The 23,896-nt window shown below is 47.3% G+C and overlaps 1 protein-coding gene across 1 annotated transcript in view; it reads right to left on the minus strand.

Annotated features, from left to right (window-relative positions):
- The window catches only part of LOC140723663 (zinc-binding protein A33-like), a 217,202-nt gene extending 193,512 nt beyond the window's left edge, over positions 1 to 23,690 (minus strand). The window contains exons 1-5 of the mRNA XM_073038232.1: positions 23,488 to 23,690; positions 21,779 to 21,874; positions 21,128 to 21,361; positions 19,384 to 19,406; positions 19,178 to 19,296 (exon numbers count right to left, since the gene is read on the minus strand). Coding sequence (XP_072894333.1) covers positions 19,178 to 19,296; positions 19,384 to 19,406; positions 21,128 to 21,361; positions 21,779 to 21,874; positions 23,488 to 23,655 — 640 coding nt within the window. The 5' untranslated portion in view covers positions 23,656 to 23,690. The remainder of the gene's footprint in view (positions 1 to 19,177; positions 19,297 to 19,383; positions 19,407 to 21,127; positions 21,362 to 21,778; positions 21,875 to 23,487) is intronic.
- Between the last annotated feature and the right edge of the window lie 206 nt (positions 23,691 to 23,896).

Here is a 23,896-nt window from a genome sequence, read left to right on the forward strand (position 1 = left end):
AATGACCCCTGCTGTCATTGGCTGTAATGTCTGTCGCTCAAATGGGAACTCGGAGGGTGATTAGTTTATGTGAACGTCAGTCAGCCTTCCTGTCTTTATGAGTTTGGATTTGGATTTTCACGGGACAGGAAGCAAATTGGGAGAAATGTGAGTTTTTATGTGATGATACATCAGTCTCCGAGTTACATTATTAACAATAAAAGGGCAATGGCCGTGGTGAGGAAGTAGGTGATTTACTGGAGGTTATATGGAGATAATATCGGAAGGGATATCAAACTTGGAATTGTTTGGGACATGATTTAGAAAATGGCGGTTTTGTGGGGATCATAATATTCCAGTGTTGATTAATGAGGGCAAAATGATTGTTACTGAAACAGGGAAGGTTGTGTTACTGGCTGGGTCATTTGCTGAGATTCATAATCAGGATAATTTAAGTGAAGAAGTTAAACAATGTAGGGAGATGTTTTTCAGTGAATACCCTGATGTGCTGGAAGTCAGCTGTAGTAATGATAGTATCACTGATGGAGAGATTTCTTTGTATGAATTTAAGACGTCTATTAATAATGCAGGTCAGGTGTTCCCAGGAAAGAGTGATATTTGAAATTGTAATTGTTTCTAATTCGCTTTTGTGAAAATATTAAATGTTTGAATTGTGCATCTACTTTCCTCATGGAAAATGGAAATAGTAGTGCCAATTCTAAAACCTGGCAGATCCCCATCTGATCCTTCCAGTTATGGGCCTATATCGTGAATGTCTCATGTATGTAAACTTATGGAATGTATGGTAATCAAGCGCTTGAGTAATATTTTGGAAAGAGTGGTGATAAAGTGTTTTATTAGAGTGGATTTTGGAAGGGTGAAATGACATTAGATTCAGTTTTAGATTTGGAAGATGATATTCGGAAAACACAATTAAATAAAGATGTTGTAATAACAGTATTTCTTGATACTGAAAAGGGAAGTGATATGGAAGAAAGGACTTTTGATTAAATTAGGAGTGAGGGGGACATTGTATAATTTGTCTGAGTTTTTTATTTGGACGGACTGTGCAAGTACCGGTCGGCATGTTATGTTTGTGTTTCTATGAGGTAGAGAATGGGATCCCACAGGGCAGTATCTGTAGCCCTTCATTATTTAATATTATGATTAACGATATTTTCTCTGAGATGGGAAAATGGTATACCCTGGGTAAATCACAATATACAGATGACGTAGCTTTATGGATTAGAGGTATTAATTGCAATTTACAATTAATAGGTCAAACAGTGGGCAGATTGATGAGGATTTTAAGCGTTTAGTCGTTAAAACACATTATGTGGTTTACAAACAGCAATAATAGACTTGCACTTGATTTTAAATTATGTCATTAATATCTTGTGGAAGTGTCAGAGGTAAGATTTCTCAGTATCTGGATGGATAATAAGCTGACGTGGAAGCACCTATCAGTAAAATAATTGATAAATGTAAAGGAGCTTTAAATCTCCTCAGACATCTATGTGGGTATTCTTGGGTGCAACATGAAAATCTTTGTTGACCAATTATATTTGTTTAATTTGATCTGTTCTTGATTATGTCTGTGTGGCTTATGGATCACCTTCATATTCAAATTAAAAATGTTTGTATGTGATACAATTACAGACTTTAAGATTGTGTTCTGTTGCAGTAATGTTGTCTCCTGTTTTGGCTTTACTGATTGCAATGGGACAATTGCCCTCAAAGTAACAGAGGTTCAAGTTGATGTCAACATACTGGATTAATTTGCCGGGCAAGGAAATGATCATCCTGTTAAAGGTGTGCTGGAGGACGGTTGGGGACATCACAAGAAGAGTGTTTTTTGTTCTGTGTGGCTGGGTTCTTATCACGCTGGGAATACGGGTGTACTTGATGATACAATATGTCCCACTGTAGCTTTCTCTGTAACCCCACCTTGTTTTTTCCAATGACTTCAGTTGATTTTATGTTACACGATCGGATTCGGTTCTGCCTGAGAGTCTGTTGGTTCATTATAATATTAATGAAAGTTATTATCATACAGTAACCATTTTTACAGATGAATCAAAAGATGTTAACTGGGGATGTTGGTGTTGCTGTTTTTGTGTGCCTGAATTGCAGGTAATGATAAAGAAATGACTTATAGCCATTTATCAGCATAGAAAGCAGAATTCTTTCCCAACAGTTTAGGCTTACAGTGGGTGGAGGAAATTGGTCCTTATAATTTGCTCAGAATACATGTCAGTTTTGATGAGTCTTAAACAGGTCATTCTGGCAGTAGGTCAGATTGACTGTTGGAAATTTGTCAAACGGTATTTCATAGATAAAGTTTGATTTATATGTCTGCACATTATGGGCCCTGCACATCACACTGTTGAGGGAAATGATGATGTTGACTGTTTAGCACCAAAAGCTATTAAATGTTAAGCTGTGGATATAGACCTTCCACTTAGCAAATTAGAAGCTAAAGGGTTGGTAGTGTTAAGAATTAGGGGCTTATGGCAAGATGTAGGATAATGGACGTAAGGACAGACACCTTTACAGAATACATAAACCTGTTGGGTTTATAGAAGAAGGGCTTAAAACAAGGGAAGGAATGATATTGACATGACATAGAAATGTCCACACTATGCTTAATTATGCCTTGTAACTAATTGGAAAACTTCATTCTGTGTCGTGTACATTTTGTCATTATGAAACTGTCGAAACACATACTATTTCAATGTGAAGCGTATAAGGCTGAAGAAAAATCAAATGCAGTCTTCAGTACAATCTTTGCGAGGGTAGATAGTTTTCAGATTAAAACTATTAAATTATTGGACTGACTTTAAATCAATTCATAGTTTGAGCTGGAAAAGGCATGTAATAATTGTGTTAAACCTAAGGAAATGACATATAGGGTAGCAAAGGTGAGTGGGATGTTGGATTATTGGGATGCACTTAAAATCCAACAAAAGGCAACGAAAAAAACCATAAGATGGTCAAGACGAAATATGAGGGCAAACTGGCCAATAATATAAATCAGGATACCAAAAGTTTAGTTTTCAGTTACATGAAGAGTGAAAGGGAGATGAGAGTTGATACTGGACCTCTGGAAAATGATGCTGGTGAAGTAGTAATGGGGTCAAAGAAATGGCAGATGAACTTAATGAACAATCTTTACTGTCTTTTCCGGTCAGCACCGCCCCCACTTGTCCCATTTAACCTGTCTCATTATGGGTGGACTTTAGGACCCGGGGGAGCTCAGGACCCGCCGCCCGCAGCTGCTGCTGAATCCCCGGTGTTTCTGTTCGGTTGACGGATGCGGTGAATGAGTTAAAATTAATCGATCGACAATTCCTATATTGTGTTTATTTCACTCCATAGAACCATAGAACACTACAGCACAGAAAGCAGGTCATTTGGCGCTTCTAGTCTGTGCGGAAACTTTATTCCGCTCGTCCCATTGACCTGCACCCAGTCCGTAACCCTCCAGACCTCTCCCATCCAGGTATCTATCCAATTTATTCTTAAAACCTAAGAGTGAGCCCGCATTTACCACGTCAGATGGCAGCTCGTTCCACACTCCCACCACTCTCTGAGTGAAGAAGATCCTCCTCATGTTCCCCCTAAACCTTTACCCTTTCACCTTTAAACCATGTCCTCTCATATATATCGTTCCTAATCTAAATGGAAAGAACCTACTCGCATTTACTGTCTATACCCCCCATAATTTTGTAAACCTCTATCAAATCTCCCCTCATTCTTCTACGCTTCATGGAATAAAGTCCTAACCTGTTCAATCTTTCCCTGTAACTCAACTCCTGAAGACCTGGCAACATCCTAGTAAATCTCTGCACTCTTTCAATCTCTCCAACCTCTCCATGGTTACCTCACGTCTGAACTTTCTGAACTAACCTCCCATGTGGGACCTTGTCAAAGGCCTTACAAAAGTTCATGTAGACAACATCCGCAGCCTTTCCTTCACCTACTTTGTTGGTAACCTCCTCGGAAAACTCTTCAACATTCATTAAACATGATCTACCATGCACAAAGCCATACTGAGTATCCTTAATCACCCCTTGGCTGTCCAAATACTTGTAAATCCAATCTCTCTGAACATCCTCCAATAACTTACATACTACTGATGTCAGGCTCACTGGCCTGTAATTACCTGGTTTACTATTGGAGCCTTTTTTAAACAACGGAATAACAAGAGCTACCCTCCAATCCTCCGGCACTGCACTCGTGGCTGAGGACATTTTAAATATTTCTGTCAGGGCCCCTGCAATTTCTACACTAGTCTCTGTCAAGGTCCGAGGAAATATCAAGTCAGGCCCGGGGGATTTATCTACCTTTATGCGCTGTAAGGCAGCAAGCACCTCCTCGTCTTTAATCTACAAATGTTCCATGACACTACTGCTTGTTTCCCTTCCTTCCACATACACTATGCCAGTTTCCTGAGTAAATACTGATGCAAAAAAAAAAACTGTTTAAGATCTCCACCATCTCGTAAGGCTCCACACATAGACGACCACTCTGATCTTCTAGGGGTCCAATTTTGTTCCTTACTATCATTTTACTCTTAATATACTTGTAGAAACCCTTCAGGTTTTCCTTCACATTATCTCCCAAAGCCACCTCATGTCTTCTTTTTTTCATTCCTGATTTCCTTCTTTAGTATTTTCTTACGTTTTCTATACTCTTTAAGTAACTCATTTGTTCTTTGTTGCCTCTACCTGCTATACACTTCTCTCTTTTTCTGAACCAGATCGCCAATATCCCTTGATAATCAAGGTTCTCTATGCCTGTCAACTTTGTCTTTAATCCTGGCAGGAAAATGCGAACTCTGCACCCTTAAAATTTCACATTTGGACGCCTTCCACTTACTGAACACATCCTTGTCAGAAAAAAAAAATATCCCAATCTACTCTTCCTAGATCTTTTTTCATTTCCACAAAATTAGCCCTTTTGCTATTTAGAACCTCAACTCGAGGACCAGACCCATCCATATCCGTAATTAACTTGAAACTGATGACATTATGGTCACTGGACCCAAAATGTTCGCCTACACATACTTCTGTCACCTGACAGTCTGGTTTCCTAATAGGAGATCAAGTATTGCATTCTCTCTCGTAGGTAACTCTATATATTGATTTAGAAAACTTTCCTGAAAACATTTCACAAACTCCAAGCCATCCAGCCCTATTACAGTTTGGGAGTCCCAGTCAATATGTGGAAATTTAAAATACCCTACCATTACAATTTTCTGTTTCTTACATCAGTCTGCTATCTTTATACAGATTTGCTCCTCCAATTCTCTCTGACTATTGGGCGGTCTATAATACACCCCTATTAGTGTGGTCACACCTTTCCCGTTCCTCAGCTCCACCCATATGGCCTCTGTAGAGAAGCCCTCCGGTCTGTCCTGTCTACACACAGCTGTGATATTTTCCCTGACTAGTAATGCCACTCCTCCCACTTTCATCCCTCCCCCTCTATCATGTCTGAAACAACGAATATTTCTATCATGTATAAACCTTAGGTGGGAGGTTATCTTTTTGTATTAATGTATTAAAAATAAATGATAAATTCTACCTGCTCCTACTAAAGGATTTATATTCAAATTAGTATCCAAGAAATCAGATTCTTGCATATATGGAAACTTAGATAATTATTTTTGTAAAATATGTCTAACCTGAAGATATTGCAGTAAGTGTGTATGACAGACAATATTTGCTAATTAACTCTTCAAAAGTCATCAATCGACCATCACAAAATAAATGAAAGTAAAAATAAATAAATCTGGAAAAAGAAAAACAGATCCCCTTAATCACTAAAAATTAAACAAGATTGGGAGAGAGAACTTAATATGACCTTTGTTAATGAAGATGGTCAATTCTTCTTTGATATGTGCCAATCAGTCTTGAATTCATTTTAAAATTGTTCACTGTTACTATTTAACAAAGGAGAGACTATCCAAAATATTTCCTAATTATTGCGATAGGTGTAAAACTGATGTAGCCACTTTTTCACATATGTTCTGGTCATGTTCTTCATCAAAATCATTTTGGAAATCTTTATTTTCTACAATTTCTAAAGCTTTGAAAATTACAACCTAATGTACAAACCTTTGATTTCTGTTTATACATGCAGTCCTCGCATGACCTTTATCCTTCTCCACCTCACTATCTGCTCTAACACTCTGGTTCCCCTCCCTCTGCAAATCTTTTTTACACACCCCCCCCCCCCACCGCCGGGCAGCACTGCAAATCTACCCGCAAGGATGTTAGTCCCCCTCCAGTTCAGGGGCAAACCGTCCCGTCGGAACAGGCCCCACCTTCCCGAGAACAAAGCCCAATTGTCCAGAAACATGAAGCCCTCCCTCCTGCACCATCTCCTTAGCCACGTATTTAGCTGCACTCTCCGCACATTTATATTTCCAGGGACTTTACTCCTGACGCCGGTCCCGGGACCCGACCCGTTTACAGACCCGGAGCAGAACCGGAGCAGATTCTCAGCCACTGGTTTTCATACCAGGTCGCGAAGAAAGGATAAAGTTTCCCGGTGAATTTATTCCCAGTGAAGGTGTGGAGATGGAACTTGGTCGCCGCGTTGTGAAATGAAACTGTCCCGGACTCGTAACTGAGATAAACTCCCACCCTCCCGGGGATGGGACCGGCAGCGAGACGGGACTCGGGGGAGGGGAGATCACGGGACACGTCATAATCCCGATATAACACGTCATCAAAACGCCCGATGACCCAGAATCCGGTCTCCGGACTCAGACTGACCAATCCCTTCCTCTGCACAGACTCTGCGGTGACTCCCAGCCACCAGTCCCGATTCCCCGTCACCTCCACCTCCCAGTAATGTCTCCCCGATCTGAATCCCTCCGATCCCAGCACACAATCCCAGCCTGTGAATCTCTTCCCGGTGTCAGGGAGATCCCTTCGGGTCCGGGTCCATCTCACACTCTTCCGATCCTCAGACACCTCGAGATACGGATTTCCACATCCAGGCCGACAGAGACTGGGGGGAGAAGCAGAGAATTAGAGAGTCCCCGGGGATCGGGGGGAGACTCGGGCAGCGCGGCCCCGGGGATCGGGGTGGGGCGACTCGGGCAGCGCGGCCCCGGGAATCGAGGGGAGACTCGGGCAGCGCGGCCCCGGGGATCCGGGTGTGGCTACTCGGGAACGCGGCCCCAGCGATCGGGGGGAGACGGGCAGCGCGGCCCCGGGGATCGGGGGGAGAATCGGGCAGCGCGTTCACGGCGATCGGGGTGGGGGCGGAGACTCGGGCAGCGCGGCCCCGGCGATCGGGGGGAGAATCGGGCAGCGCGTTCACGGCGATCGGGGGGGGGGCGGAGACTCGGGCAGCGCGGCCCCGGCGATCGGGGGGGGACTCGGGCAGCGCGGCCCCGGCGATCGGGAGGAGACTCGGGCAGCGCGGCCCCGGGGATCGGGGGGATACTCGGGCAGCGCGGCCCCGGGGATCGGGGGGAGACTCGGGCAGCGCGGCCCCGGGGATCCGGGTGGGGCTACTCGGGAACGCGGCCACAGCGATCGGGGGGAGACGGGCAGCGCGGCCCCGGGGATCGGGGGGAGAATCGGGCAGCGCGGTCCCGGCGATCAGGGGGGCGGAGACTCGGGCAGCGCGGCCCCGGGGATCGGGGGGAGACTCGGGCAGCGCGGCCCCGGGGATCGGGGGGAGACTCTGGCAGCGCGGCCCCGGGGATCCGGGTGGGGCGACTCGGGAAGCGCGGCCCCAGCGATCGGGGGGAGACGGGCAGCGCGGCCCCGGGGATCGGGGGGAGACTCGGGCAGCGCGGCACCGGCGATCGGGGGGGGAGACTCGGGCAGCGCGGCCCCGGGGATCCGGGTGGGGCTACTCGGGAACGCGGCCCCAGCGATCGGGGGGAGACGGGCAGCGCGGCCCCGGGGATCGGGGGGAGAATCGGGCAGCGCGGTCCCGGCGATCAGGGGGGCGGAGACTCGGGCAGCGCGGCCCCGGGGATCGGGGGGAGACTCGGGCAGCGCGGCCCCGGGGATCGGGGGGAGACTCTGGCAGCGCGGCCCCGGGGATCCGGGTGGGGCGACTCGGGAAGCGCGGCCCCAGCGATCGGGGGGAGACGGGCAGCGCGGCCACGGGAATGGGGGGGACTCGGGCAGCGCGGCCCTGGCGATCGGGGGGGGGGGGAGACTCGGGCAGCGCGGCTCCGGGGATCGGGGGGAGACTCGGGCAGCGCGGCCCCGGGGATCGGAGGGAGACTCGGGCAGCGCGGCCCCGGGGATCGGGGGGAGACGGGCAGCGCGGCCCCGGCGATCGGGGGGAGACTCGGTCAGCGCGGCCCGGAGATCGGGGGGAGACTCGGGCAGCCCGGCCCCGGGGATCGGGGGGAAACTCGGGCAGCGCGGCCCCGGAGGTCGGGGTGGGGCGACTCGGGCAGCGCGGCCCCGGCGATCGGGGCGGGGGGGGAGACTCGGGCAGCGCGGCACCGGGGATCGGGGGGAGACTCGGGCAGCGCGGCTCCGGGGATCGGGGGGAGACTCGGGCAGCGCGGCCCCGGCGATCGGGGCGGGGGGGGGGGGGAGACTCGGGCAGCGCGGCCCCGGGGATCGGGGCGGGGGGGGGGGGAGACTCGGGCAGCGCGGCCCCGGGGATCGGGGGGAGACTCGGGCAGCGTGGCACCGGCGATCATGGAGAGACTCTGGCAACGCGGCCCCGGGGATCGGGGGGAGATTCGGGCATCGCGGCCCCGGGGATCGGGGGGAGACTCGGGCAGCGCGGCCCCGGGGATCGGGGAGAGACTCGGTCAGCGCGGCGCCGGCGATCGGGGGGAGACTCTGGCAGCGCGGCACCGGCGATCATGGAGAGACTCTGGCAACGCGGCTCCGGGGATCGGGGGGAGATTCGGGCATCGCGGCCCCGGGGATCGGGGGGAGACTCGGGCAGCGCGGCCCCGGGGATCGGGGAGAGACTCGGTCAGCGCGGCCCCGGCGATCGGGGGGAGACTCTGGCAGCGCGGACCCGGGAATCGCGGGGAGACTCGGGCAGCGCGGCCCCGGCAATCGGGGAGAGACTCGATCAGCGCGGCCCCGGCGATCGGGGGGAGACTCGGTCAGCGCGGTCCCATGGATCGGGGGGAGACTCGGGCAGCGCGGCCCCGGGGATCGGGGGGAGACTCGGGCAGCGCGGCCCCGGGGATCGGGGGGAGACTCGGGCAGCGCGGCCCCGGCGATCGGGGGGGGGGGGGGTGCGGGAGACTCAGGCAGCGCGGCCCCGGGAATCGGGGGAGACTCGGGCAGCGCGGCCCCGGCGATCGGGGGAGACTCGGGCAGCGCGGCCCTGGCGATCGGTGGAGACTCTGGCATCGCGGCCCCGGGAATCACGGGGAGACTCTGGCAACGCGGCCCCGGGGATCGGGGGGGATACTCGGTCAGCGCGGTCCCGGGGATCGGGGGGAGACTCGGGCAGCGCAGCCCCGGCGATCGGGGGAGACTCGGGCAGCGCGGCCCTGGCGATCGGGGGGAGACTCGGGCAGCGCGGCCCCGGCGATCGGGGGAGAGACTCGGGCAGCGGGCCTCCGGGACCGAGGGAAAGGCCGCTGGTCTTCAGGCGCCATCGGGTGCCTGAAACGAACCTTTGACTCTACAAAAGCGAATGGACAACTCATGTCTCCCCAGGGGTTTTCTGCTGGACGGAGTGCAGAGAGACCCCTGGACCTTGACTCCTCAGACAGTGGAAACATCCTCCCTCACTCCTGCCTTGTGACCCCTGAAAGAATTTTGTCTTTCCATGAGATCTCCTCTCATTCTTGAAACTGGGAACAGGGAACACAGAGCAGTACAGCACAGGAACAGGCCCGTCATACAATGTTCACATTCATTTGTGAGTGTGAAGTGGGGCAGTGTGATGGTTTGAGACAGTAAAGTAGGTGATAGCGTCATGAGAAGCTATAGGGGGCAAAAATGGCAGATGAGGATCACTTTGCCCCTTTCCCACAACCCCATCCCCCACAGCCCCTCATTAGGACAGGGGATGAATTTGCAGGAACCCTTAAGCAACACAGGTCTGATGAAATGTTTCAGTCTGAACCGTGGACTGTTTACTCTTTTCCATAGAAACTTTCCGGCCTGCTGTTCCCCCAACAATTTGTGTGTGTTACTCTGCTTTAAATATACTCAATTATTTGGCCTCCACAGTTGCCTGTGGCAGATTCACTATCCTGCGGATAAAGGAATTCCTCCTCATCTCTGTCCTAAATGGACATCCCTATAGTCGGAGGCTGTGCTTACCGTTCTCGACCCACCCACATCCTCCCAACATCAACTCTCTCCAGACAGGTGTCAGAGAGATCTGGCGAGACCCTTCATCAGGACCTGTGTAGCTTGGATTACCAGCATCTGCAGATTTTCTCCTGTTTGATTTTTAAAGCAGAAGTTAATAAGTAAACTTGTTGATTAGTCAGAGTCTCAAAAGTTATGGGGAGGAGGCGAGAGAATAGGGTTGATAGGATAATAAATCAGCTATTCTTCTAAACCCCGGTAAGTACAGGCCCAGAACCATCAAACACTCCTCATATGTTAACTCTTTCATTCCCGGAATCATTCTTGTGAATCTTCTAGAACCTCTCCAATGCCAGTACATGTTTTCCAATAGAAGGGACCAAAACTGCTCACATACTCCAAGTGTGGTCTCACCAATGCCTTATAAAACCTCAGCATTACATCCTTGCTCTTGTACTCTAATCCTCTCGAAATGAAAGCAAACATTGTGTTTGCCAATCTTACCACTGACACAAACTGCAAGTTAACCTTCAGGGAATCCTGCACAAGGACACCCATGTCCCTTTGCACCTCTGATTTTTGAATTTCGCCCTGTTTACAGAATTGTCTTTGTCTTCATTCCTCCAACCAAAGTCGTACCTGCCTAAGTTTGTACCTGTCAAACTCTACCTGTGCTACAAGATCCTTATTCCGTATACTGGTGCATTCAAATAAGACAAAGCAGCAGAAGCTGGCCATTCGGCCCTTCGAATCTGCTCCGCCATTTAATCATGAGCTGATCCATTCTCCCATTTATTCCCACTCCCCCACCGTCTCACCATGACCTTTGATGCCCTGGCTACTCACATACCTATCAATCTCTGCCTTAAATACACCCAATGACCTGGCTTCCACTGCCGCAAGAAATTCACAGATTCACCACCCTCTGGCTAAAAAAATTTCTTGGCATCTCTGTTCTGAATGGTCGCCGTTCAATCCTTAAGTCATGCTCTCTCGTACTAGACTCCCCCACCATGGGAAACAACTTTGCCACATCCACTCTGTCCATGCCTTTTAACATTCGAAATGTTTCTGTGAGGTTCCCCCTCATTCTTCTAAACTCTACGGAGTACAGTCCAAGAGCGGTTAAATGTTCCTCATATGTTAACCCTCTCATTCCCGGATCATTCTAGTGAATCTTCTCTGAACACTCTCCACTGTCAGAACATCCTTTTTTAAATAAGGAGCCCAAAACTGTACACAGTATTCCAAGTGAGGTCTTACCATTGCCTTATAGCGCCTCAACATCACATCCCTGCTCCTATACTCTATTCCTTTAGAAATGAATGCCAACATTGCATTCGCCTTCTTCACCACCGACTCAACCTGGAGGTTAACCTTAAGGGTATCCTGCACGAGCACTCCCAAGTCCCATTGCATCTCAGAACTTTGAATTCTCTCTCCATTTAAATAATAGTCTGCCGTTTATTTCTTCTACCAACGTGCATGACCATACACTTTTCAACATTGTATTTCATTTGCCACTTCTTTGACCATTCTCCCAATCTATCCAAGTCTCTCTGCAGACCCTCTGTTTCCTCAGTACTACCGTCCCCTCCACCTATCTTTGTATCATCAGCAAACTTAGCCACAAAGCCATCAATTCCATAATCCAAATCGTTGATATACAACGTAAAAAGAAGCGGCCCCAACACGGAACCCTGTGGAACACCACTGGTAACTGGCAGACAACCAGAATGGGATCCTTTATTCCCACTCTCTGTTTCCTGCCAATCAGCCAACGCTCTATCGACGTACGTAACTTTCCCGTAATTCCATGGGCTCTTATCTTGTTCAGCGGCCTCATGTGTGGCACCTTGTCAAAGGCCTTCTGAAAATCCAAATACGCAACATCCACTGCATCTCCCTTGTCTAGCCTACTTGTAATCTCCTCAAATAATTTCAATGGGTTTGTCAGGCAGGATTTTCCTTTAAGGAAACCATGCTGAGTTTGGCCTATCTTGTCATATGCCTCCAGGTAGTCCGTAACCTCATCCTTATCAATTGACTCCAGAAACTTCCCAACCATTTCTCAAGCTAACAGTCTATAATTCACTTTTTGCTTCCGTGTCCCCTTCTTAAATACCAGAGTGGCATTTGCAATCTTCCACTCCTCCGGAACCATGCCAGAATCTATTGACTTTTGAAAGATTATTGCTAATGCCTCCGCGATCTCCACAGCTACTTCCTTCAAAACACAAGTTTGCATTCCATCTGGTCCTGGAGATTTATCTACCCTGAGACTATTCAGCTTCCTGAGTATTTTCACTGTTGTAATTGTGACTGCGCACACTTCTCTTCCCTGACACCCTTGAGTGTCCGGTACACTGCTGATATCTTCCTCAGTGAGGGCTGATGCAAATACTCGTTCAGTTCCTCAGCCATCTCCTTATCTCCCATTACAATTTCTCCAGCATCAATTTCTATCTGTCCTGTATCCACTCTCACCCGTTTTTTATTCTTTGTATACTTGAAAAAGCTTTTAGTATCTTCTTTGATATTATTTTCCAGCTTGATTTTATAGTTCATCTTTTCCCCCTTAATGGCCTTCTTAGTTTCCTTTTGTAAGCTTTTAAAAACTTCCCAATCCTCTGTCTTCCCACTAATTTTTGCTTCCTTGAATGCCCTCTCCTTTGCTTTTACTTTGGCTTTGACTTCTCTTGTCAGCCACGGTTGCATCCTTTTTCCATTTGAAAATTTCTTCTTTTTTGGAATATATCTGTCTTGCACCTTCCTCACTTCTCGCATAAACTCCAGCCACTGCTGCTCTGCCGTCCTCCTGCTAGTGTCCCTTTCCAGTCAAATTTGGCCAGTTCCTCTCTCGTGCCACTGTAATTTCCTTTACTCCCCTGCAATACCGACACATTGGATTTCGGCTTCTCTTTCTCAAATTTCACAGTGAACTCAATCATGTTACGATCACTGTCTCCAAACGGTTCCTTCACCTCAATCTCTCTAATCACCTCTGGGTCATTACACAATATCCAATCCAGTAGCTCTGATCCCCTAGTGGGCTCAACAACAAGCTGTTGTGAAAAGCCATCTCGTAGACATTCTACAAATTCTCTCTCTTGAGATCCACTGTCGACCTGATTTTCCCAATCCACTCGCATGTTAAAATCCCCCACAATTATCATAACACTGCCCTTCTGGCAAGCCTTTTCTATTTCCTGTTGTAATTTGTAGTCCACCTCACTGCAGCTGTTAGGAGGCCAGTATATAACTGCCATCAGGGTCCTTTTACCCCTGCGATTTCTTAGCTCAACCCAGAAAGATTCTGCACCTTCCGATCCTATGTCACCTCTTTCTAATGATTTAATATCATTTCTTACCAATAAAGCCACGCCACCCCCTCTGTCTACCTGCCTGTCCTTCCGATACACCGTGTATCCTTGGACGTTCAGCTCTCAGAGACATGCATCCTTTAGCCACGTCTCAGTGATGGCCACAAAATTATACCTGCCAATCTGCAGCTGTACGACAAGATCATCCACATTATTCCTTATGCTGTGTGTATTTAACTATAACACCTTAAGTCCAGTATTTGGTACTTTTTGCATTGATTGCACTGCAACTCGTCCCAGTGGCTGCAAATTTGCCCCAACACCTGCCTGTCCTTCCTGACATCTTTACTGCTCACTATCTTAGATTTATTTCCGTTTTCCCCCTCCTCTACTCTATCATTCCGGTTTACCATCCCCCTGCCAAATTAGTTTAAACCCTCCCTAACAGCTCCATTAAACATTCCCTCTATGGTTCAGGTGTAACCCGCTCTTTTTGAACAGGTAATAATTCCCCCAGAAGAGATACCAATGATCCAAGAATCTGAAGCCCTGACCCCTGCACCAGTCTCTCAGCCACATATTCATCTGCCTGATCCTACTATTCTTGCCCTCGCTAGCACGTGGCACAGGTAGCAATCCTGAGATTATTACCCTGGAGGTCCTGCTTCTCAGCTTCATTCCTAACTCCCGGAAATCTCTCTTCAGGACCTCCTCCCTTTTCCTCTCTATGTCATTGGTACCAACATGTACCAAGACAGCTGGCTGCTCGTCCTCTCCCTTCAGAATATTCTGGACCCGATCCGAGACATCCCGTACCCTGGCACCTGGGAGGCAGCACACCATGCGGGTATCTCTACCAGGCTCACAGAATCTCCTGTCTGTTCCCCTGACTATGGAATCCCCTATGACTACCGCATTCCTCTTCTCCCTCCTTCCCTCCTGCACAACAGCGCCAGGCTCAGAGCCAGAGACGCGGTCACTGTGGCCGTCCCCTGTCAGGTCATCCCCCTCGACAGCATCCGAAACGATATACTTGTTGCTGAGGGGGGCAGCCACAGGGGTGCTCTCCACTATCCGGGCATTTCCCTTCCCTCTCCTGACAGTCACCCAGTTTTCTGACCCCTGTAGCCTAGGGATGACTACCTCCCTGTAGCTCCTGTCTATCACCTCTTCATTTTCTCTAATAAGCAGTAGGTCATCAAGCTGCAGCTCCAGATCCCTAACACGGTCTCCGAGGAGCTGAATCTCGGTTCACCTGGTGCAGATGTGGCTATCAGGGAGGCTGGAGGTCTCCCAGGATTCCCACATCTGACACCCTGAACAAAGCACTAACCCTGCAGACATGCTACCTAATTCTACAGGAATGAAACAAAGAAAGATAGGTCTACTCACCCACTTACTTCGCCAAACACATGAACTTTTTAAACCGTTAGCTAATGTGCCCTGCTGTTCCCCCGTCCATCGGGCGGATTTGCCAAGGGGAGAAAAAGAGTCGGTGCCTCGCTCTCGCCTCTTCCCGTTACCGCCTAAGCCCGTTGAGCCAAAGCCCTACACTCTGCTGCCACCTACTCCGCTGCCCGCTGTATAGGGTGGTCATCTTTTTAAACTTTCCGCGCTGTCCTGCGCAGTCTTGCCGTGCTTATACGTGAAGTTTTTTTTTTAAAACTGCCTTCCTTCAGAATTTAGCTCCCACGCCGCCCTTCTTGTCCCAATCTAAAAAAAACACCTTCAGTCCTGTATTCATCAGCCTATTCCACACTGTCCACATGAAATTCAGCAAGGCCTTTGATGTCGATGATAGACCACACTTGGAGCATTGTCTGCATTTCCGGATCCCGAATATGGGGAGGATGTCATTACACTGGACAGGAGGCTTCAGGAGGATGTTACCAGGACTGGGGGCGTGGGTTAAAAGCAGAGAGTGGATAATCTTGGGCTATTCAGCTGTAGTGCTCAAGAAGACATCTTAGTCTTGCAGATTGATGAAGTGGGCCGTGAGTTCAACATCCATCAAACCCTCCCAGATCATCCTCCTGAGGAATCTCACCCCGGTGTCTGTCTGTGAAGTGTTGATGTGACGTCACGTCAGAGCCACAGAACAGACAAACTGGGTAAGGATGGCAGAATTCAATCCTAAATGGGAATTTGTGCCTATTTCTGTGGCCGTGTGTCACACTCTGATAGTATATCCGTGTGTGTGTGTGTGTGTGTGTGTGTGTGTGTGTGTGTGTGTGTGTGTGTGTGTGTGTGTGTGTGTGTGTGTGTGTGTGTGTGTGTGTGTGTGTGTGTGTGTGTGTGTGTGTGTGTGTGTGTGTGTTGATTATGGTAAATATCCGTGTGTTGTGTATACACATTGAAGGAGAGTGTGCACATTGAAGAATTTGTATGTTACAGTGTGTCATCACATGTCTGGTGTTTGTTGACAATGTGTCACACGTGATTGAGTTGTTTAAATGAATAAATGACTGTCTCTGAAGAGATTGGTTTCCAGGTTACTGAGGGAAATAACAACGTACATTGCTGAGGCTCTGACTACAATCTGCCAGTCCTTCCTGTGTATGTGTGTGAGGGAGCTTTGCCAGGCCGGTTATGCTGTGTGTGCTTCTCCCGAGATGAAATCTTGACCCATGTCAATGCTTGTTGGTGTGTCCGAGCTCATTCTCACAATGCTTCAGTGTAGTGGTCTGATAACCATAAGACATAGGAGCAGAATTAGGCCATTTGCCTATCGATTCTGCTCTGCCATGGCTGATCCATGTTCCCCTCCCCAGCACCACTCCCTGGTCTTCTCCCCGTAACCTTTGATGCTGTGCCCAATCTAGAACCTATCAAGCTCTGCCTTAAATACTCACAAGTTCTGCAAATTCACCAGCCGCTGGCTCAAATTTCTCTGCATCTGTTTTAAATAGACCCCCCTCTAACTTGAGGCTGTGCCCCCTTGTATTAAACTCCACCACCATGGGAAACATCCTTTCCACATCTACTCTGTCTGGGCCTTTCAACATTCGAAAGGTTTCAATGAGATCCCCACCTCATATTTCTAAATTCCATCACAATACACAAGGTGAGGCTTCACCACTGCCTTATAAAGCCTCAGCATCACATCCCTGCTCTTGAATTGAATGCTATCTAAAACCCTTGAATTGAATGGAAGGATTTGCCTTCCTCACCACTGACTCTACCTGCAAGTTAACCTTTAGGGTGTTCTGCAGAATGACTGCTAAGTCCATTTTCATCTCAGCTTTTTGGGTTTTCTCCCCATTTGAAAAATAAATCTGCACATTATTTCTACGACCACAGTGCATTACCATGCATTTTCCAACATTGTATATCACTTGCCACTTTCCTTCCCATTCTCCTCATTCAAGTCCTTGTCCAGCCTAACTGTTTCCTCAACACTACCGGCTCCTCCACCAATCTTCATATCATAAGAAAAATTGGCAACAAAGCCATCTACTCAAGGACAAGAGGGTATGACTTCAGGATTGAAGGACTTCCTTTTAGAACTGAGGTGTGGAGAAATTACTTTAGTCAGTGGGTGGAAAATCTGTGGAATTTGTTGCCACAAGTGGCTGTTAAGGCCAAGTCATATTTAAGGCAGAGATAGATAGGTTCTTGATTAGCCAGGACATCAAAGGGGTGAAAGCAGGGGAGTGGGGATGACTGGAAGAATTGGATCAGCCCATGACTGAACGTTGGTGAAGACTCGATGGGCCGAATGGCCTACTTCTGCTCCAACATCTTATGGTCTATTTCATCAGCTAAATCTTGATATACAGCATAAAATCATGGTGTCCTAACACTGACTCCTGTGGAATCCGAGTCACGGCAGTCAACCAGAAAAGGATCCCTTTACTCTCATTCGCTGTCTCCCACCAATCAGCCAATATTCTGACCATGCCTGTAATTTTTCTGTAATACCATGGCCTCTGAAAATGATTACCACCTTCATGTGTGGCACCTTGTCAAAGGCCTTCTGAGATTCCAAATATACAACTTCCACTGAATCCCCTTTATCGATCGTACTTGTAATCTCCTCAAAGAATCCCAACAGGTTGGTTAGGCAAGATATTCCCTTAATGAAGCCATGCTGAGTTGTCCTACCTTGGCCAGTGTCACCAAGTATTCCATAACCTCATAATTAACAATGGACCCCAGCTTCTTCCCAACCACTGAGGTGAGGCTAGCTGGTCTATAATTTCCTTTCTGCTGCCTTCCTCCTTACTAAACCATCTCATCCGGGTGATGTGTAAGTATCGGTCTTTCAGCTTTTTCAGTACCTTCTTCCTTGTAACAGTAACTGCACTCACTTCTCTTCCCTCACACCCTTCAACACCGGGCACAGTGCTAGTGTCCTCCACATTGAGGGCTGATGCAATATACTCATTTAGTTTATTTGCCATCTCTTTATCCCCTGTTATTATATATCCAGCCTCATTTTCCAGCGGGCCTATATTCACTGTCATCTCGATTTCATTTTTTTTTACAATACTTGAAAAACAAATTGATATTGTCTGCTAGCTCGTTTTGCAAAGACAGGTATGTAAAAAGGGCCTGAAGGATCATTGGAACCTCAAGTCATCCCAACTAAAAACTGTGCTAGTTGCTACCATCCGGGAAACGGTTTCGCAGCATAAAAACCAGGACCAACAAGTTCCGGGACAGTTTCTTCCACCAGTCCCATCAGAATGCATAAATCATGCTGACACAACTGTATTTCTGTGTAATCCTGACTATCATGTTGAACATATTATTCATCATAAATTACTATAAGTTGCACATTGTGCATTTAGACGGAGATGTAACATAAAGATCTTTACTCGTCATGTAGATGAAGGATGAACGTAACAAAGTCAAATCAATTCACATTTAATTTTTCTTTTATTTCCTCTCTGTAGGTTTAAAAGCTTCCCAATCCTCTGTCTTCCTACTGTTTTTTGCTTTGTTCTCTGCTCTCTCTTTTGCCTTTACATTAACTTGTCTTCCCTTGTCAGCCACGGCTGTACTATTTTACCATTTGAGTATTTATTTATTTTTGGAATACATGTATCCTTCACCTTCCTCATTTTCCCAGAAACTGACACCATTTCTGCTCTGCTCTCATCCCTGCCAGCATCTCCTTCCAATTTGCTTTGGCCAACTCCTCTCCAGACCACTGTAATTTCTTTTCCTCCTCTGAAATACTACAATGTCAGACTCACAGCTCACTAAGGACTTGTGTATTTTTCTGACAATCCCGGTCACCACACTGATACCCACTTTTATTCCCTACGATATCATCAAGTCAGTATTAAACTCCCAGCTCCTGTGGTAGGATTCAAATTCGTGTCTTGATGTGTTAGTGCAGTGTGCCTGGGATCGGGACACAGTGGTTCATCTGCCAGTCCCGTGTATTGGTTGTATTGTGACCCTGTGCTGGTGTGTTCAGGGGTCTGACATCTCCAGCTGACCGTGGACAGTGATGCCTCCCAGTCGGTGGGGTTGATGTGGAATAAACTTCAGTTCCCCTTCAGTCCATTATCAGAGCCAATCCTTGCTTCAAATTATTACAATTGAGCTTCATAAACAAGGAGAAATGATCTTTGTAAGTTTTACCTTGATTAATAGTATCAAACGTTTCTCTCAGCACTGTTTTCAACCAATAGGGGTGATCGAATTTTTCAACCGGTAGGGCCTCATCTGTCACTGACAATTCCTGGACATTGTCATTAATCCTGTAAATATTAAACTGCTGGTTATAAATTGCTATTCTGAACTATTTTACAAATCCATTCAGAGTTTTAGTAAAGAGCATGTCCTACCTTCTGTTCCGACAAGCTTCGTCCTGAAATAAATAAAACACAAATCTGATTAAACATTGACTTACTGTCGACATCCTGAATTTCATCCAAATCATGACAAGGAGTTGAAAATCCCCACTCCCGCAGTCACTCACTCACACGAACAATCAGAACCATGGGGAAAATTACAGGGAATGTTTCTGAAAGTTAGACCATTACTGAGAGGATAAAACTTACAGGAAAGACAGGACAGGCTGTGCATTTTCATCTGGATAAGACATCAGAATGATCAAACGCAACAATTTAAGATTAGCGATGGATTTGACCTTGTGCAGGTGGAGAAAGTACTTCATTTATGGCTAACAGGCAAGAACACAGTTTTAAGGTGCTTGGAAGTAGTATAGAGGAGATGTCAGGGGGTAAGTGTTTTGGAATGGGTGGAATGAGCTGCCGGCAATGATGGTGGAGGCGGATGCGATAGGGTCTTTCAAGGGACTCCTAAATAATACATGGAGCTTAGAAAAATAGAGTGCTGTGGGTAACTCGAGGTAATTTCTAAAGTGAGTAGATGTTTGGCACAGCATTGTGGGCCAAAGAGAATGTATTGTGCTGTAGGTTTTCTTTGTTTCTGTGTTTCTATTTATGGGGAGACCTTCAGTCAAAGATAAAATGCCAGGAGGTTTTTAATAAATCCCACAAGAAATTTAGTGAAGAGGATGTGGAACTCAGTGCCACAGGAGTGGTTGAAGTGGATCAGCAGAGATTGAATGTAATGGGGAGGCTGGATAAACACGTGAGGGACCAGGGAGTTCGGGGCACTGTTGCTGGGTTTGGTGAGTAAGTGGCAGGAGGATTGTGCCGAGGGTAATTGGTAGGAGAAGATGGACTGAATGGCCTGCTCATGATGGAGAATGGGACACAATCCCATGTAAAACTTATCCGAAAAAGTAGAGACAGTGAAATTTTCCGTAATCTGACGGAAACCAGTTATGGAGGTTATGTCTGATGTGTGGGTCACATTTTTTTTCTCACTGATTGACAGAGAGACCCTCACACCCACCGCACCAGACACATTCACAGCCTGTGACTGGAACTGGGTGTTAATGGGAGTTTTAGAGGATAATTAATGTGGTAATTAAGGACACAATCAGCAGCTCTGTGTTATAATCAGAGTAAATCATTTCAGAAAAGATTGCATTCTGTCCTGGGATGTACAGAAGTTGTGGAAGTCCAGTTTTAGGACAACAACAACCCTGAATAGTTGCATCAATTGTCTGGTGAGAAACAGTTTACTGTCATTTGTAAATGTTGTGTGTAGGAGCAAAGCATCTGTTTCCTGTCTGCATTGTATTCTGTGTTATGTGTTTATTACGATAACCAGTAACGTGAGTGGGGACGTGGTAAAGGTGAAGGGAATAAGTTACGTATTCGTACTTTGCTCTGGGCTGTCTTGAGCCTGGGACTGGCAAGTGCCATATCATTTGTTGACCGATACATTGCAGAATAATTTATTATTAATTATGCTGAAATTTCATTGCTTTAATATTGTATGTTGCTGATAAAGGATCAAATATCTATCTCCGATATTTAGAATGTCATTAGCGGAGTGATTGGAGGTGCGTCATGCAAGGAGAACACTCTGTGTGAGGTCACCAGCAGTGGCAATTGATTTGGTAGAATGGGCCACTGTGCTGTGTTTATTTCAAATATACCACTGTTCATTTAGTGCCCTTTGACAGTAACAAATTGAAATAGAATCCCTCACCTTGAGAAATATCACACTGTCTTTTTGATCCATCTGTTCCTTTAACTTAGTGATTTCCTCCTGAATAATCCTTATATTCTCTTGAAAAGCTAGAAGATTTTTCTCCATTGTGTCGAGAATCCTCTTCTCTTCTTCCCTGAGATCCCTGAGTAAGCTCTGCTCTTTCTCAGTGATAATCTGGTGCAGTTCAGCAAACTGGGATGTGATGTGGGACTGAAGGCTGTGTGACTGTTTCTGTCGAAGGAAAGGTGAAGATTAGTTTACTGCATTGCTGTGTTGTATTTCCTTATGACATAAAAGTGACCATTCGGTCCATTGGGGTCCATACTACTTCTGAGACATTCCCGTCAACCCCTTCCCCTCACATTTTCCTGAAACCTATTCTCCCTCATTGACCCATTAACTCCTACCTAAGTCACATACACCCTCCACCACCTTCACAAGGTTAATTGTAGTTAACCATTCATCCAGCATGTCCTTGGAATGTGTCAGAATCTCTCATGGCCACAGGGAGAGCATGCAAACTCCACACAGACAGCACCAGAGGTCAGGATCGAACCCAGGTCACTGGAGCTGCGATACTCGGCTATTCTGCATTAAATGAAGCAAAACTCGACAGTAATATCAGAAATTCCACTCAGGAAGCCTCACCCGAACTCCTGAAATCTTCTCTTTCTGTTGTTGCTCCTTTTCCTGGAAGTCTGTTTTCTTTTTTGTGAGAGAGTCTAAGGAAGATTTTAGCTGATCCTGGAAGTCAGAGAGCGAAGGAAATAGAAACAAAGATGCATCAAAAGAAACAGGTGATCAAACCCGATTATCACACAAAATGCCGGAGGAACTCAGTGAGTCAGGCAGCATCTATTCAGGGGAAATAAACAGTCGGAGTTTTGGGATGAGACCCTACATTGGGCCTGGGATTGAATGGGACAGAAGCCAGAATAAAAAGGTTGGGGATGAGAACCAGCTGACAGGTGACGGGTGAGACAATGTGAGGGGGAACGTGGGGGAGGGTGATGAAGTGAGAAGCTGGGAGTGGACAGGTGGAAGAGGTAAAGGGCTGGAGAAGAAGGAATCTAAGGCCAGAGGACAATCGACCGTGGGGGTAACGGGGGGGGTGGGGGGAGGGATTTGGGGCTGTTTGGAGCCCTGAATGGTGACGAGGGAAGAGGTGTAGGAATCAGACGAGGCACTTGTCCCATTTTCAGGTGTCGGTGCCAGGAGGAACCGTGGGGAGGAGCGAGTGGATAAGGGCGATACAGTCCGGGGAGCGATTCCTACAGAGAGCGGAGAGTTGTGGGGTGTGGGATGGAATGTGGGACGGATAGATGGTGGAATCCTGTTGGAGATGGCAGAAGTTGCAGAGAATGGTGTGTTCGTTTTAGAGGTTCACATGATGGTAAAAAGGACAAGAGAAAATGGGTTGACAGGAAACAAAGAGTAGCGATTAACGGGTCCCTTTCGGAATGGCAGGCTGTGACCAGTGGGGTACCGCAAGGTTCAGTGCTGGGACCACAGCTGTTTGCAATATACGTTAATGATTTAGATGAAGGGATTAAAAGTAAAATTAGCAAATATGCTGATGACACAAAGCTGGATGGCAGTGTGAAATGTCAGGAGGATGTTATGAGAATGCAGGGTGACTTGGACAGGCAAGGTGAGTGGGCGAATGTATGGCAGATGCAGTTTAAGGTGGATAAATGTGAGGTTATCCACTTTGGTGGCAAGAACAGGAAGGCAAATTGCTATCTAAATGGAGTCAATTTAGGAAAAGTGGAAGTACAACGAGATCTAGGTGTTCTTGTACATCAGTCAATGAAAGCAAGCATGCAGGTACAGCAGGCAGTGAAGAAAGCTAATGGCATGCTGGCCTTTAAAACAAGAGGTATTGAGAATAGGAGTAAAGAAGTCTTTCTGCAGCTGTACAGGACCCTGGTGAGACCCCAACTGGAGTATTGTGTGCAGTTTTGGTCTCCAAATTTGAGGAAGGACATTCTTGCTATTGAGGGAGTGCAGCGTAGGTTCACAAGGTTAATTCCCGGAAGGGCGGGACTGTCATGTTGAAAGATTGGGGCGACTGGGCTTGTATACGCTGGAATTAAGGAGAATGAGAGGGGATCTGATTGAAACATATAAGATTATTAAGGGATTGGCCACGCTGGAGGCAGGAAGCATGTTCCCGCTGATGGGTGAGTCCAGAACTAGAGGCCACACTTTAAGAATAAGGAGTAGGCCATTTAGAACAGAGATGCGGAAAAACTTTTTCACACAGAGAGTGGTGGATATGTGGAATGCTCTGCCCCAGAAGGCAGTATTGTCTATTGCCTATTGTCTATTGAGTATCAAATTAAAGTTAGTTTTACCTTGTAGATTTTAACAGCTTCTTTAATCGGCTTGAAGCGGTGCTCTCTGTGTTCCTCCGCCACTGCACAGATCACACAGATCAGTGTCTTGTCCGTTTCACAAAACAGCTTCAGTTCTTCCTCATGTTCCTCGCAGTGACGTTTACTTTCCTTCCCTTTCGGGTTCATGTTTAGATTTCGAGCTTTTTCAGCCAGATTTGCTAAGGCCCGATTCACCCTGAGGGTGCGGTCAGCAAACACCTCTCTACATTCCGGGCAGGAGTTTCTCTCCTCCCTTTCCCAATACCGTGTGATACAAGAGCGACAGAAGTTGTGTCCACACGCCAGTGACACCGGATCGGTGAAGAAATCCAGGCAGATGGGACAAATTACTTCCTCGATCCAACTCTCGGCCTTTCTTTTCGAAGCC

This window comes from Hemitrygon akajei, unplaced genomic scaffold (assembly GCF_048418815.1).
Source record: "Hemitrygon akajei unplaced genomic scaffold, sHemAka1.3 Scf000124, whole genome shotgun sequence".
Classification (NCBI taxonomy): domain Eukaryota; kingdom Metazoa; phylum Chordata; class Chondrichthyes; order Myliobatiformes; family Dasyatidae; genus Hemitrygon; species Hemitrygon akajei.